We start from the raw sequence: 17,190 nt of genomic DNA on the forward strand, positions 1-17,190 counted from the left end.
TACTTGCGCCCTCATCCCCCCAAATCCACAAAATCTCAATCAACCAACGACAATCTTCTATTACCAATTGGACTCAGAAAGCTCAAACCTCCAATATGAACACTTATAAAATCAGCAAATGCGAGCACGAATATATTTTACCCAAAAATGGGTCCAAATTTACTTACCCGGAAAACGATAAAAGAGATATAAAAAGTAATGCACTACGCATCTTTTCATTTGTGGGAACAGGTTAGATAATTTTTAAGCAAAATTCAACTCTGACCTGATTAAGATTTTATTATTATGCGAATTAGTTCAACAAGTTGTGATTGAATTGAATTGGTGTTCTAAGATCCATCCCTTTCTCTATTTCAAATGTATTTTCAGAATGGGACCTGATTTATATCTTCACAAATGATAATTACTCGACGGCAATTTTGATTTATATTCACCCGAGTACCGATATATTTAATTTTCAAGAATTATATCAATTATTAATGATGTATAATAATGAAAAATCACAATATTCAATTAGCAACCGATAAATCATTCAATGTACTTGGGAAAGAAATTAATGCTAGACGAACCCACCCCCTAAGAAAGAAAAGATTGGCAAAACAATTAGAACCACCAAGATATTGGTTCAATAAATCACCACCTTCCAACTTGGTCGGAAGAATTTACAAAATATGATCTTGTTACTTCATAGTAAATTGACAGTACTATACATCCAGAAAAAATAAAATAAGATCAAAGTTGATATAATTGAAGAAAGACGTGAATGAAATATATCTGACAATTCTGACCATGTTTCATAAATCAACCTGAAAATATCAATTGCAAGTAAGTGTTATTAGATGTCTCAATTTAATAAGGTATTAACGCATCCACCTTTTTCATTTAATACTGTATTTTCACTGATTAGGGGCACATTAAGAAAAAAGGCGCGTCTTCTGTGGCCAAAGACTGTCTCAGAACATGGAAACAAAAACAGAAAATCACAATACGAGATGGATTCCCTAGAATTTATGTAACTCTCGAAATGGTCCTTGAGATTGATACTATTCGGTTATGTTCGGAACATTCCGTGTGCTCCTGCAGATCCTTTCTTCCGGAATGTAAATTAGTAAACCCAAAATTAAACCGAAGTAAAGAAACCCATGTAAACTACATATAATGCTAATCCATAAGGAATGAAGCCTTCAAACCCAACCAAGACTCCATGCGACTAGCAAGGCTGCAGATGAAAAGTATCATCTAGGAATATGGGGACCCAACAATAAATAAAGAGAAATCTTGTTTATACACAACGCAGATATCATTCCTTTCATCTTACTTTCTTACCTTTCATTGTCATTAAACGAGCTGAATGGGGCAATCAGAGCTCAAATAGAAACAAGATTAAAAGGAAAAACATGTTTTATTCCTTGCAAACAGAATCCTACATGCAATTATCAACCTAGGACAACTACCACCAAAAATAAAATACTAAGACACACTGCCCTGGCTAAGAACGGCAGCCTAATAACCTGCTAGTCACAATGTGCATTGAATAAATAACTTTCCTGTCAACAATTCCCAAACACATTTCGCAATACCTGCAAGGAAATGGGCTGGCTATGATTAAAACCAACAAAACAAGTTTTTGTAAAGCATACTACCAATGTTTGTAAGGAGAATAAGCTTATCAGCTAAAATGAGATGTTCCACACTAACAATAACAGTTTTGGCAGTGTCAATAATATAAGGAATCACAAGTATTTTAAAAACCCAGCGCAGATCAGTCTGTATACATCAGGCGTTAAAGAAAACTAGACTGTAGCAAACATTGGCCAATATGTGAAATCAGTCATCGTTCTAGGCTTTTCTGAATGTCCAGCATTTCTCAAATAATACACATGCAGACCTCAGATTTATGCAGAAAACAAGAAAAAAAATTTGAAATATGCGTCAACTCAACGCATCAAACTGACTGGTTGGGCCTTTAACTGCATAAATAGTAGCATTTATTTTTCATTGTAAGATATGTTTTCCCTTTTGGGCTATACCAGCTATTTACCAATATTAAAATTAAACCAAAGGGTTCTAACTTCTAATCAAGGTCAAAATAAGAGACAATAAAAATTACAAACTAGATCTAATATCCACATTGAAGAAAAATACAATATTGTTAATATATTACTTTCAAATCTATATCCTAAATTTTTATTTTGACTAGTCTTCAAAAAAATTAAATTTAACTGACTTTTTTTTTCTTTTTGTATTTGCTTTTATAAGACTTGAAAGATAAAACTAGCTTAACAGTCTAATAGGGAAATACAAAATACTCCTAATAAATTAACAAGCACAAAGGAATATGGGAAACCAAGAAGACACATTGTTACCATATGGCACCTTCTATGAAAGAACTTCATCTTCAAGATAATTATACTCAAAAGTGAATTCAGTCTTGATTCTTTGACACCTGAATAAACACATAAAGGTACAGATAAGTCAGGAGAAACAGAAGAGCAAAATTAAACCATATAAAATTATGTTTACATATATGCTAAATTATGACTGCAAATATAACAAATATACATTCATTCAACATACCATCCATGTTGCATGTCATCGTTTGCAATATGAAAATCAAAGTACACATATGTTCCCTGCTCATATTCATCTGTAGCAACTTTGGGCTCTTCGTGCCGCTGAAACCATGTGTTATACTTTCGGTGGTATCTCCAAGACTGCTTTTTTAGCTCCTTTGCAGCCAAATACTGTTGGTATGTATTCTGCAGAATAAAAAGGATATAAGCTCACATGAATGAAAACCCTGATAATATAATCACCGAGAAAATTCAGGTACCTGTTGATAATAAAATGCAAAGAACATAGTATCGGTGCCAAATGGTTCAAGACCTAATCTCTCCCAAAAGGCAGGATTATTAACAATTGGTGCCTGTACTTGGGGATAGCTAGGAGGTGTAATTGCTGGATGCCTCTGCAGAACCACCAGAAAAACAGAAAAGAAAATTCATTATATGGGCATAAATATAATAATAGATTATTCAAATGAGCAGGATGACAATTATAACTTGCAATGCATACAGGGGTATAAGTCCTGGGACGTTCAGAGTCTTTAGATTGTGGAATTTTGAAGTGGGCTGCCTCAAGCATTTGCAAATTAAAAAATTGATCACGCACTCCACCAGAAGAAACACTTGATCCACTAAAATTATCACCAATCGCCCCAAGTTCAGGACCATTTCTTCTTCCAATGACACCAAGGTTACCAGTAGCTTGATTGGATTGCAAGGGTTGACCAGGAGACAAATCAATATCCCTGGAAGTTTGAGCAGATTCTGGAAGAGAGGCAGATACTCCTGCCTGCATCATAAACAACAAATAGTCAACCCAAATCATCCTTAAATTCAATATTTCAATTTATAAAACAAATCAATCAAAATGCATATTGTGTTGGATACTCCTGCCTGCAGCATAAACAACAAATAGTCAACCCAGATAATCCTTAAATTCAATTTTTCAATATATGAAACAATCAATCAAAATGCATATTTTGTTATCTGAAACTCAGGGAAGTCTTAGTCATTTCAACCTTAGCCAATACCTCATCAGCTAAACTCATTAAAGTGCTGCTATTGAACTAATCATCTGATTTTCAAATCAGATGCTAAGTAATAAATTTGTCCACCTCAACTGAATGGAAGAACAAGAATAACAAATTTTCCATGTAGGTATGTGCTCTGGGTTTCCTTCAAATATATTTACAAATTTTATATTTTACTACCCTCTTAGAAAGCAATTGATCAAGATTACAAGTGCAATTTTGTTTAGTCAATTTCAGTAACCAATCTAATCAAAAGACTAGGATGGCTGACTCACCGGTTTTCCCAGCTTATGATCTGATGATATACTAATACAATATATGATGCATTACATGCACAGCAAAGTAGGAAATATAATAAAAAGTGAACATATTACATGCTTCAGCAAGTTATAAAAGGAGTAAGATAAATCTTCAAAAAATAAAAAAAAGATCAGGAGTTAGTCAGCATACGGGAAAATCTACAGCATATGTTGATTTTGAATCATCTTCATTTATGAGATTCTTTACAGTCCCAGTGCTAGCAGTAGATTCGGTTGTTGACTCATCAGGAAAATTCTGATGTTGCTGCTGCTCTTCAATCTTAGAATTGCCAACATCTGCATAATACAAAGAGTATGATATACCCCATATCATAATAACACCAATATTTGATATTTGCACTTTGAGAAGTGCTAACAACATTCGCTCTAACATACTCTCAAGTACTAATTGAAATTTATTGAAATCTACAAAATTAATGAAGACTCGTTAAATTAAGAGCAGGACCTATATAATTTTGGTGATTTTCAATTTCAACCAATAATAGTATGAAAGAGTGTTTTGATAGTATTTCTCTTTATGTTTTTGTTAATAATAATAAATAATAATAATTATTATTATTATATTCTTAAAACAGATGTGTCCATATATTTACTTGATATTGATTCAGTCATTAATACAGCAATTTTTCAAATTTGATCCACAGTCCAACTATAGAACTTATTCAGCAAATCACAACTAGTATATATATGACTAACACACCGTACCTGCATCCTTAGGAACACCTGGCATCAATGGCTGCTGACTAGATGAGGAATGGACAGAATTGGGCTGCTGTAGCGAGGCAGAAGAAATACCACTGAGATTTGTGGACTGGACACCAAGTCCAATACCAGATTGAGAAGAAACAGATGAGCCTTGAGAGTTAAACTGCACATATTGTACAATGTCATGCAAATTATATTTTTCTGAGGTAGAAAGAAATGAGGTCATGCAAGGGAGTTGTGTATTATCATTTAACAGAAAAACAATCTATTAATCAGATAAAGTTAATTCACAAATCCATCATCCTCACTGACATATGTGCAGTTAATGATCGCGTGCAACCAAATCACACACCACTAAGAAATATCTAAACTGTACTTGAAACTACATGAAATGTCAGGTGCTTTTGGATGATCCTTGAATTCATATTCAACCCTGAACACAAAAGATTCTTCCTTAAATTTGCACAGGTCGTAACTCCTCCTTTTATAAAATAGGTTTCATATTCCAGTAATTCGCCCATAATCAGACAAATTATCTGGCTGTAAATTTTACCTAATAGTAACCCCCACTCCCCCGCACCACTTTGTAGAGAAGCACAAAATTAAAAATTGACTCCTAATTAAGCTTGAAATATTATCAAGTAAAGAACCACAGTAAAAAGAATCACGACTATGTAGAACGAAATAAAAGTAAAAGAACCAATTAGCAAAGAGAAGACAAAGTTGATATACTCATATATGAGATATACCTGCTGTAAAAGGGGATTTTGCTGCTGGGAAGAAAACTGCTTATGATTTCCCCCAACAAGAGAAGGCATATTAAGAAGGGTGCTGTGCCCTTGTTGCACTTGCTGATACTTCTGCAGAAATTTTTCCCTTTGATCAGGAGCTATTTCAGTTCTTCCACGAAGCTGGCCCTGAAGTATTGGTAACAAACAAGTTCATTCAATGATAATAATTTTGCATATACAACAAAAATGCACAGGATGATACTTTCATTCAACCAAGCAATAACAATATAGAGTGAAGTATTTGTATTGGTCAGACTGGTACTTGAATCCACCCATGTAATTTTTTCAATGCAAATGCATTCAAGAATCTATATAATACATTCAAGCATATACACATAACACATGCATATATACTACACTAGTCGAAGATCACCAAAGATATTAAATCAAGCATGAGAGTTCTTAAATAAAAAGCAGCTATTGCATGACTTCATAAATGGTATTTTAAATTTTTAATCCAGACTATATGATAAAATAGCTCTGATGAACACGATAAACTAATCAACACAAAAAGAAATATTTTCAAAGTCGCATAGTTATAGTCATCTGGAGATCCACACAACATTGGATTCACCCATATGTTTTAAAGCAATGAATATTCTATAGATATCAACAAATGTAAAAATTAATGCCTTTTATGTGAATGTGACAATGTATCTTGGGGTACTCAATATGGTATGCATGTCATAATAAATAAATAACATTACGATGATTGGGTAGGACTGAATTTCATAAAAAAAAAAAAAATTGATTCTAGATTGCATATTCGCACACAAGTTCATATTTTAGCTTTGATGTTGATCCAAAATCTGGATATTAGTATTGTAGGAACAGACTCAACAACCAAAAGTAAAACAAAATGAAATTGCTAGTAATTTTTAAATAAACATAAACAAATCTTACTTCATACTCTGAAACCTGATAATTAAAAACAAACAACAGCAACAGATAATGCAAAATTTTTGGAGGATATAACTACCCAACGGCTCACACTTCATGTTTCACAATCACCAAAATGAACATAGTGGAAAACTAACAAAGTTAGAAAATTTAGGACAAAAAGTTTACTGCATCATTCTGATTCTGAAAGGGACTTCCAGGTCTCCATTGCATGCCAGGAACCACAGAAGGGGAGAAAACTCTCCCAGATACAGCTGCAGCTTCATTAACAGTACTAGAGTCAACTGAAACAGTTCCATCATTAGCCTTCACAGCTTGAGGCAAGATCAATCTATTACTTAGCGGGGATACAAGAGGCTGCACCATCCCACTACTTCCAAGTCTATCATCAGCTCCCAACATGTTCCTTTTGGTTATTTCGGAGACTAAAGGGACTGAACCAAGGCCCCCATTGGTGGAAACCATGTTTCCAGAACCAAGAGGAATGCTAGCTGTTGCTTGATTTGACAGGCCGTTTCTGCCCCTCACAAGTGTTGCATCAGAAAGTGATGGAGATGGTCTCCGGCTAGGGAAGCTATTAATCTCTTCATCCTTTGTAGAGGTAGACGGATTTACAGAAGATGAATTGGTAACATTAGTATTTTCGACATTCCGCAGAGAATTTGACCCAGGTAGAACTGCAACAGCAGGTACGCTGGGCACATTAGGACCAGAAACATTCACGGAAACAGGAGTAGCATGGTTGCCAGCAGGTGTTGAAGGAGCAGAACTAATTCCAACACTTTTAGAAGGTGGAGTCTTTGCAGCAATGTCAGAATTACTATCCAGGGATGCTGTGTCGTCAGCTTGCTCTTGAACATAAGTATCCTGATAATTAGAAATCATAGTTTCCTGTATTGGGTATCAACAATAATCATCTATTTAAATGGCATCTAATGACAATGCAGCTTTTCTCTCCTTCAACTACTAGTCTAGTAAAATAGTAATCACCCAAATGTACTAGCTGAAACTCCATTCATGATACTATCATTTACAATAGTTTGTTATGTCTAATAAAGTGCTATTAGATGTCTCATCAGAAATTGCTTAATTTGGGTATCAAGCACCAAATATAAGATTGATAATGTAAAAATCAGGTTAAAATAACTACTTTGGGTTCTTTCTTCATGTTCTAGGTATATAAATGTTTATGTCATGTTCTAGGCAAACAAGTACCCCTTTCAATTCAATCTCAATTACCAGCTAATCGTAGCAAATAAAATGAATTATCATCAGAACAAGCAGGGGAAGGGAGAGGGGGAGTATTTACACAATGGAACATTGAACAGGAGCATCTAAACAGAGTAGATTAAACTATGTAAAAGCAAGAACCCCATAGAAGATTTCTCAAACAACATCCTAACCTTTCATATTTACAGGCCATAGAAACAGGAAATACATACAGATGATTGTGATGCAGATGCTGATGCGGATGCTGATGGTGCCGGAGAACTCTTCAAGCTAAGACCAGGTGCCACCTGAAAATTACAAAATAAATTAGGAGTTCCACACAGAATAATTCTAATTAATATAATACGTTAAAAGAAAAGTTAATATAAAAAATGAACTTCAAAGATGGGGAGCCTAGGGTCAAAATGCTCAACATTAACAAAAATCAATGCGTAAAATAAAAGGATGGTCATTATTGCATGAGGATCCCAGTAGTGTCAAGTTTGGGGAAGGTAGGACATACACTTACCCCTGTAGGTGGAGCTATTTCCATGTGTAGAACCCACATTATGCATTAAATTAATACAAAGAAGTTGTAGTAGCATCAGAAAATAGACAATCAAATATAGAATTCAGGGGGGAAATCCCAACAGGCCAAAATTAATTGATATAAACCAATCCCACAACACAAACCTACACATGTATCCATTTGTATTTGTGTCTCAGCTATGTATTTTTACAACAAACCAAGAATGGTTAAACAGACCTTAGAAAGAGCAGCGGGAATTGTGACAAGATCTTCTAGAGTATCCACCTTGTCTAAAGGTAATGAACTGTATAGTTCATCAACATCACTGAATTCATCAAAATCCTCCTGCAGAAGAAAATGAAAATTAAGTGGAAAGAAAATAAGCAGTAGGGAGTGTTTGGATGGGGGTGATCATAGGAAGGTAGGGGTAATTATTGGAAAGCTATGTAAAGTTGAAATAAGGAATTATTGGAAAGCTATGTAATAATCTCTCATTTTGTTTTCTCAAATATTGGAAACATTTTCTTAATTGAAAAAGGGCTTAAATATGTTTTTGGTCCCTATATTTTTGCGATATTTTGATTTTAGTCCCCAAAAATAATTTGTATTGTAGTCCCTCCTCTTTTTTTTATATATAAATTCAGCACTTTTGGTTCCTCTCACTGACATGGCCCAACAAAAACTTGACATGCGATTTCTTAGTTAACCACATCATCACTAAGAACCAAAAGTATTAATTTTAGAAAAATTAGAGATTAAAACAAAGAACTATTTTTGAGGGACTAAAATCAAAATCTCAAAAAAATATACAGACTATAAACATATTTAAAATATAAAAATTTATCCCTCCTCCCCCCATACACACTCTACACTTTGCTTGAAACCAAATATTTTGAAGGGAAAGAACTTGGTGAGAGAGAGAATACACTTTTCCAAGAAAATGTCCCTTGTTTGGAGATGCGAGACAAGAGAGATGGAGGAAGGGAGATACAAGAATACTGGCATGGGGCCCACCTCTCATTTGGTTTCTCCGTTTAGAGAAGAAAATGGGAGACAGAGAGGGTAATTCAATGTAATGACAAAAAATCCTCACTTTAGTTAATTTTATTATATTTTAAGTATAAAGAGGGTCATTTAACTAATTATATTTTCTTGCTTCTTTCTTTTTATCCAATCAAACATGACTAGAGAGAACTCAAGTTTTCTTCATCTTCATTTTCTTTCCTTATTCATCTTAATCAAAACAACCTAAAAATCTACTCATTTTCTCTTCTCCACTTCTTTCTATCCTACTTCTTTCTGCTCTATTTCTTCTCACAACCAAACAAAAATTAAGGATTTTCCAGGAAGACTATCTATACAAAAGGATGGTAGAAACATCCACATCTATTTAGTGTTCAATTTTTGAAGCAGAACGATTTCTAAAAGACAAACCTGATTACGCTCGACATAGTCATCCAAGAAATCTTTAACATCATTAACCTGCTCAGGACTCAATTCATCATTATCTAGTAGCCTCAAAATGAATTCACATTTTTTTATATGTGCCTTGTGCCGAGTAATTGATGTCTCCAGATGCGTCTGAATAACAAAAACAAACATGTCAATGTCTGGAAGAAAGGTAAACCATCATGTCTGCAAAATATATGTTCAATAATTTATACCAATCTGGGCGGCCTGCTTTTTCCTTTCTTAACAGAAAGCCCTTCAAGCTCTGCTTCAAAGTTATCTATCTGGGATTCTAACTCTCCAACCTACTCAAATAATTAAAATAACAATAAGAGCACTTGTAAATGATAAGAGAAATGAGTACGTAAGTCAAATTAATATGATTTCATTTAAATAATATATGACCAAAGAGACATCTCAATGACAATCACTAGTAAAACAGGCACCACTAGACAAGAATAAACAGCATTCTCAGAGATGAAAACCTGAAGAACCAACAAGAACTTAGACATTGCCAATAATGGAAAGGTCTCAAGAGTCAACCAGCACAACATATTTTATCATGTGACAATAAACATAAACATTAGACACAAAGAGAGTAAGGCTGACCATTTGCCTAAGCAAGCACTGTGCACATGAGCTGCTCCAAACAATGAGCTAGCCATACAGAACACAACAAAGTAAAGTTGAAAGTTATTCAAAGGAATTGATTCTCATACCACATTATTTAACCAATCCCTTGTCTCGGATTTAGCCTTCTCTTTTGGATCCTGAAAGAAAATGGAGACACATTTCTCAGCCCCGAACTGACATAAATATGATCATAGAACACCAAGAGAAAGTCCAAAGAGTGAAAATTTACAACAAAAGTTAATAGCCAGTCAAAGACTTACAGTCTTTGGCTGTTGACCTAAGCCTTCTTTGGAGAATGCTTTGGTCTTTGTTTCCTTTTCACATATCTTAAATCTTTCCATTTCTCGCTCAATTAGCTTGCGTGCATCCACCAGAGCCTGCTCATATGAGGCACTAACCTATGTCAAGATGTCACAAGAGAAAGCATGGTCAAAATAAAAAACAAGGAGTTAAGGTTAATCATTTAATATTTAAAACATGATACACCTCACTATTACACAAGTCAACCCAAGGAGCACTACCATCTAACCAGACAAGAAATAAGTGGATCTAGATCCTTTCTCATTGTGGCAGAAACTAGATCGTATTCGCTCAAGTGAATTGAGATTTGCTTAAATGAATATGAAACACTGGATGCAAAACTTAGGTGAAATTTCACTTAAGCAAATTAAAATTCACTTAAGTAAATCTTGTCCTGAAGCCTTCGCTGCACATACTGATAGTGCAGACTGCAGAGAGAGAAGGAAAATAATTTGACAAATAAAGTTAAAACTATCTAGCACGGCTTCTGCAGAACCTGCAACACTGCACCCACTTATCTCTTCTCTTCTCTTTCTCTCTCTGCTGTGATACTCTCTATCATGTAGCCAGAGCCAGGCCCAGCTTTCTTTTTTTTCTTTTACTTTCTCTCTTAACTAATAACTATATGATATGCTATGGACTATGATACTGTGACTGGGAGTCGTATCTTATTGAGCCATTGAGATGGAAAAGCCGTTTGGTGTGGCTGTGATGAGCAGCAGTAATGGATGATTAGCCCTTCCTTTCACTAAGGCGAAACCCATACTTTATTGACCCTTCATGATTTTTCCCCTTACCAGTGCTGGATGAATACTTGGGTGGTATTATCACACAGAAAGCAGGATCTGCTTAAGCAATTTCACTAAAGTTTTGCGCCCAGTGTTTTGTATTCGCTTAAGCGCATATGAAACTGGATGGTCTGGTTCCCACCACAAAGGGATCCAGAATGAATGGGTTAACACAATCCACTCAGCTCATATTCATACTAACACAATGCAACGGGATCCTTGATTCCTTGCCAGAACATCAGTAGAATAGTGCATGTTTAGTTCAGCTTATTTTGAGAAAAATAATTGCTTATCCTGAGAGAGCTATTTAAAAATCAGTGATTGTTCCCCTTGAAAATAGCTGTTCCAAACATGCTATAATCCCCAAGGTTAAAACTCAGCCAAATTTACACCTGGCTTCACCTCCATGTACTGAGAAACTTTGCAACACAGACGATGTGTGCTTGAATTAGCTAATTTAAGGTTCAAAACACCTTATAGTCTTCACCGGGGGAACTTCTAAGGGAGGAAAAAAAAGATGATTTTCCCTAAAAATTGACCAAAACCATACACCCATTAACATTAGCGTACCTGATGCCTAACATAAATCTAAAAAATAGCTCAAACATACACACACAATTCACAGTGCCACAGAAATGAATTATTTTAAAAAAAAATAGAAAACTAGAAATTTATCATTGCGGTTACACTCTGGAACAAGCATGGAACTAATACCTTCTTGTCCTTGATCTCACTGGACTGAATCCAAGTCTTAATTTGATCTCTATATCTTTGGAGCTTCTTAATCTCCTTCTTGAGGTCTGCTTCGAATTTCTCCTTCTGGTTAGCATTGTCCGTGTCGTATACCTATACCCAAACCAAACCCGCCATTTTGTTCGGTGACAACGAAAATGAAAAAACATAAAACAAAAACAAAAAGTGAGAGAAACAAAAGAAGGACCTTGTTCCAGATGCTATCGAATACTTCAACACCTTCCTGCACTTTCTTCAGAACACGATCTATCTCTCCCTGAAGCTTTCGACTCGCACCCATTGATTACGGTTATTAATTAACTCAATGCCAGAGTGGTGGACCAATTATCAATGTTCAATTGGTGTTTGATTCTGGTTCTAGGGTTTGTTTCTGCACTCACTCGTTTGCTCAGAAGACGCGGAGATTCTACCACGATGTTTTTTTTTTTCCATGTCATTTTAATTTTATACCCTTTCTTTTTTTTTCTTTTTTTTTTTGTTGGGGGAGAAGGTGATTGACACCGTGGGACTTTCCGCACGTGATCCGGGTCGGAACAAAGTTTGGTTGAACGGATCATTACATTCTAACTCGATGCAATGGAAATCAGAGAAAAAAAAAAGACAGAATAAAATAAAAAAGAAATAAAGTTATATCAATTAAAGAAATTTATACATATTCAAACAGGAACCTCCAACGAAAACTCTCCAAATCATAATATAATCCAAACTAGTATGTCTCAATTCAACTCACGAAATAAAAAATAAATTATTCTTATTATAATTTATTTTTTATTATTAAAAAGTTCTTTAATATATATATTTTTTTACAAAAAAGTCCTTAAAGAAAGAACAAAGTTCTCATAGTTATGATTCAAATAATATTTTTTTCAAATTTTTTTATTTTTTTCTTTATCACTAATTTTTTAGTTAAATTTCTTAAAGATATTAAAATATAATTTAATTTTGTTGCAATTGGAGTTTTGGATTTAAAGTTTGAAGAGTTAAAAAATTAAAAATAGAGAATAAAACAATGCCTTCAATAATTTTCGCGAACCTTAATTTTTACAACAAGTTATTATTAATCAAAGTTTCAAAATTTTTCATAATTTCAAGGATGAGAAGATTTCAAAAGAGGAACAATATAAGTGGTTCAAGGTTATTCTTATTTTTACCACCTCATTCAATCATAACTTATATCTCATTCTTCCGTATGCATTATGTATCAAGATTAGAGAGTACAATAATGGCGATATTTTAATAAGGTTGATGGAATATGGTTAGAAGTACCATCATTTCCTTGTATATTTTATTTTCAAATGAGTTTCTTTTCTTTCTTACTTTTTCTATTCAATTTATTATATTTTTCTTAGGTTTGTTCCAAACTATTTAGGTAGTAATGCGTAATAGAAATAATTTGAAAATAGTTTAAAATTATCTTGATAAACGTTGAAATAATGCTTATGATATATTTTTTATTTAAAAATCTCCATGCAAAGATATTTCATGCTCACATTATTGTTGTTGAAGAATGTCCAATGCAACCTAAATTATAGAGAATCATTGGCTAAATCATTGTGTTTGGACATCTCCTTGTGGGTTATAACTCTTGTTTACTTTGCTTTGATGCTGGTTTTTTTAAGTTATTTTTCTTTTGTGGTTTGTGTCTTAAGTCTTATATTCTTGCATGTGGGGGTGGGGGGGGGGGGGGAGGAGAATTTGTACTACCCAAATTTGTTCTTGATGATGCTAGATGAAATTTTGTGAAAAATTGTCTTGTTTGTTTCTTTAAATTGAAGCTTCCTTGTAAGAGTACATTTGAATGAAAAATGTAATTTATGTATGAAAATAAAAATTATGTATTAATTCATTTAATGATGGTTATCGCAATTTGTGTGCAAGTCAATTGCATAATTACCAGTCTTATCAAAAGTGTACTTAGAAAATGGTTAATAACTATTATCATAGTAACAAATTTATTAACTATTTATTCAAAAAAACTCTATTAAAAATTGTTATATTACATAAAATTGATTAATTGAGCATGAAAGTGGATTTAAGTGGAAAATACTATGATTCAAGAGAATGTGAAAATTCAACTTTCTAATGGCATTCATTACCACAATGTTATTATTATAAGGCACACTTAAATATGGCAAGAAAATAGGATCTCAAATAAAAAAAACAAGAGTTGCAATTCGTTGAGCTACAAACTACCTACATAAGTGTGCCACATTCACAACTAGTAGGCTCTATCTTGGGGTTGGAGACCCAAATGTGAACCACAAATGTTGGGAGAGGTCATAGGAAATAGACACTACTAGAACTGTATTAGGTCTCTCCCAATAATCCTAGATCATATGAAAATTGATGTTTCTATAGCAGCTTCATCAATTATTTTTAGAAGGGTTGATCGAACATAATATAAGCTATTGTTAAGGACTTCCTAATAGGTTTACCACTTTGCTTTGTAGTATCAAGGTTTTTATAGTGATTCATTTGAGTCTACTATTTGCCCATTTTATTGCTCATATTTTAGTTTTTAAGGTAAAATCATTTTCTAGTTAGTTACTAATGTTTAATGTCTATTGTAGTTTTCAATCAATGTTGTTTGGTTGGACATGCAATATTGAGTGAGGGTAAATAATGTGTTATCTTAATAAGCTTTATTTGTTTTCTAGGATGAGTTATTGTGGGGAGTTGCATGACTTTTGAGAGCAACAAATGTTGTGTACTAGTATAATATGGTGAAGTCATTAGGAGGTGATGATCAACCAGATATCTGCAGCTAGGATAATAAATATGTTGGTACACATGTCCTTTTTTTAAGGGTACTATATTGGCTATTGTATCATCATTGATTAAAATATATAAAAAGTCAACTAGTTTGTCTAACTCATTGTTTCTATTGTAACAATTAATTGTAATTAGGTATTTGAATTCTAACTTTTATGAGTGATCCAACAACATGTAGTGTAGGTACTTCAAGGTTTAACATTATAGTCTAGAATGTTGATACCAACAAAATACAGATCAATGCTTATTTTTTGTTTAATTAAGAAATAAACTAATTATGACTATTATTCTTTCATGTTTCAAAGACCAATTAAGAAAATTCATTAAAGTAACCAACTGATTTGATAAATGATAAACTTTTCACAAAAAATTACTTGTTGTAGATATCCCACTTTCGAACTTCATAGAGTATTTCTTATAGATCATGTTGATTTAAGTAATTTGTAACTACACAAACATCTATAATACTCTCATTGGCTTGCTGTTTGAAAACAAGAGAAAAAGATTCTTTAAGCCATGATGAACAAGCCAATTTGAAAAAAATAAATCAATATTAAACCTAGCCATGTATAAGGTTCAAGAATAACTTTCATGCAACATGAAACTTTTTCTAGACTTAAGTTGAAACATAAGAACATATTACCTATGATGACCTAAGAGTGTTTTGAGCTCTTCTTTCATTATATTTCAAACTAGTTCATGTAACCTATTATGAAATTTCTTTCTAAAACTTAATTTGTGGTACTAAATATGTATCTATAAAATATCACTTTGCATACTTAATCAAATGTATTAAAAAATAGATGGATTTACACATCTAAAATACAAAGACTCTATAATCAAAATAATACATGTTTATCTAGCTTTTCTTTTAAATTTTTAACAAATAAATCACTAGATCATTATTCTTCTCTAGATTAAAAAGCAAAAAAACATATTTATAATAATAATTTACCATTCCAACAATTTTTCTCACATTTTTTCAAGAACTAAAACATAATCTATACCCTCTTCTAACATTCGATGAATATCTAAATTATTTCTGTCACAATCATTTCCATTTAAAATGATATTAAAACTATCAATTGGCCCAGGTCTATCTGCAATCTTTATGTGAATTGTGTGGGCATGCTAACCATCAGAAGATTGATTATCAGTTAAAAGCATACTACCACAAGGCACAACATAACTCAGCCACCTTGAAAACTACTTGCATGGGTGGCAAAAAGTACTTATTTAAAAATGGATACATATGCATAGTATTATAATATAATGTATGCTTTGATAAACATTTTAATAATAAAACTTTTTTTTCATTGTTTTTATTCTAGCTTATGAGAATAGTAGCAAGAGTTTATTTTGTTAAAATTTTATTTTAGAAACATAGTTGTTTATTTTCAAAAGCTTTGATAAGAAAACTAACAAAAACAAGTAATTATTTATGTAAAATTAGTTAAACTAAACACACAATAAAACAAATTGTTTATGTGTAAGCAATTTTTTTTTCAATCTTAAAAAATCACATTCAAATGAGCCCTTGTAACCACAGTTGATTTGATTAGAAAAAAATAATAATAATTAATTACATACAAAAAATGTTAAAAATTGAAGTTTTATTCTAAAAAATAAGTTTACCACCTTATTGTGACTATTTTATTTATTTTATTATTTAACTTTTATTTTTGTTAATCTTAATCAAAACACATATATTCTGTTATTTAATATTATAAATATTCAAATAAAGTAAATCCATCAATAGATCACGAAACAATGTCAATAAATATGTTATATTTCAATATGAATATATTTTCTTAAACTTAAATTAATAAAATATTACTTAACAGCGTCTCAATCAATATTAAATAAATTAACTTTAATATCACTTAAAAAATTTAATATAATTAAAAAAAAATTATATCTCAAAATTACCTAATATACAATTGCCAAATTAAATAATTAAAATTTAAAGATGTTGTTTGAATTAATTTAAAATTCATTTTAGATTCAAATATTGATAGGGCGAGTTCTAATGACAAAATTTTATTTTTCATTGGTTTACATTTCAAGACCTTACTTCTCAAATAAATATAATAAAATATTTTTTATATCTCAAAATTATCTAATATACAATTTTCAAATTAAATAATTAAAATTTTAATATGTTATGTACATTAATTTTAAAAATATTAAAAGTCACTTTAGATCTAAATATTGATAGGGCGAGTTCTAATTACAAAATTTCATTTTTCATTGGTTTACATTTCAAGAGCTTACTTCTCAAATAAACAATTTAAGGCTCTCATTTTGTGTTCATAACATTTTCCCATTGAATTTTATGGACACAATTTCTTAAAGTATAATATGATGAAATTTCATTTCTAAAAATGAAAAAATATTCCTTAGAATAAAATGGATATAAAAAGAGGTGGATTTGCACCTAGGCATG

General features: G+C 32.3%; 1 protein-coding gene across 7 annotated transcripts; it reads right to left on the reverse strand.

The window, feature by feature from the left end:
- Positions 1 to 607: 607 nt before the first annotated feature.
- LOC113863864 (general negative regulator of transcription subunit 3) lies at positions 608 to 12,393 on the reverse strand. 7 transcript variants are annotated; one of them, XM_027497617.1, is made up of 17 exons: positions 12,160 to 12,387; positions 11,934 to 12,065; positions 10,392 to 10,529; positions 10,218 to 10,268; positions 9,714 to 9,803; positions 9,484 to 9,630; positions 8,287 to 8,394; positions 7,754 to 7,828; positions 6,480 to 7,202; positions 5,370 to 5,537; positions 4,621 to 4,783; positions 4,046 to 4,191; positions 3,076 to 3,354; positions 2,834 to 2,968; positions 2,578 to 2,759; positions 2,367 to 2,446; positions 608 to 1,580 (listed from the first exon to the last, which is right to left on the reverse strand). In XM_027497617.1, the coding sequence occupies exons 1-16, from the start codon at positions 12,250 to 12,252 to the stop codon at positions 2,380 to 2,382; spliced, it is 2,697 nt and encodes an 898-aa protein (XP_027353418.1). In that variant the 5' UTR covers positions 12,253 to 12,387; the 3' UTR covers positions 608 to 1,580; positions 2,367 to 2,379. The 7 variants fall into 7 exon arrangements, with proteins under 7 accessions (XP_027353418.1, XP_027353421.1, XP_027353419.1 ...); XM_027497620.1 differs by having other exon boundaries at positions 609 to 1,580; positions 6,480 to 7,178; XM_027497618.1 differs by having other exon boundaries at positions 667 to 1,580; positions 2,377 to 2,446.
- Positions 12,394 to 17,190: the final 4,797 nt, after the last annotated feature.

Source organism: Abrus precatorius, unplaced genomic scaffold (genome assembly GCF_003935025.1).
Source record: "Abrus precatorius isolate BTA unplaced genomic scaffold, Abrus_2018 Scaffold3, whole genome shotgun sequence".
NCBI lineage: Eukaryota > Viridiplantae > Streptophyta > Magnoliopsida > Fabales > Fabaceae > Abrus > Abrus precatorius.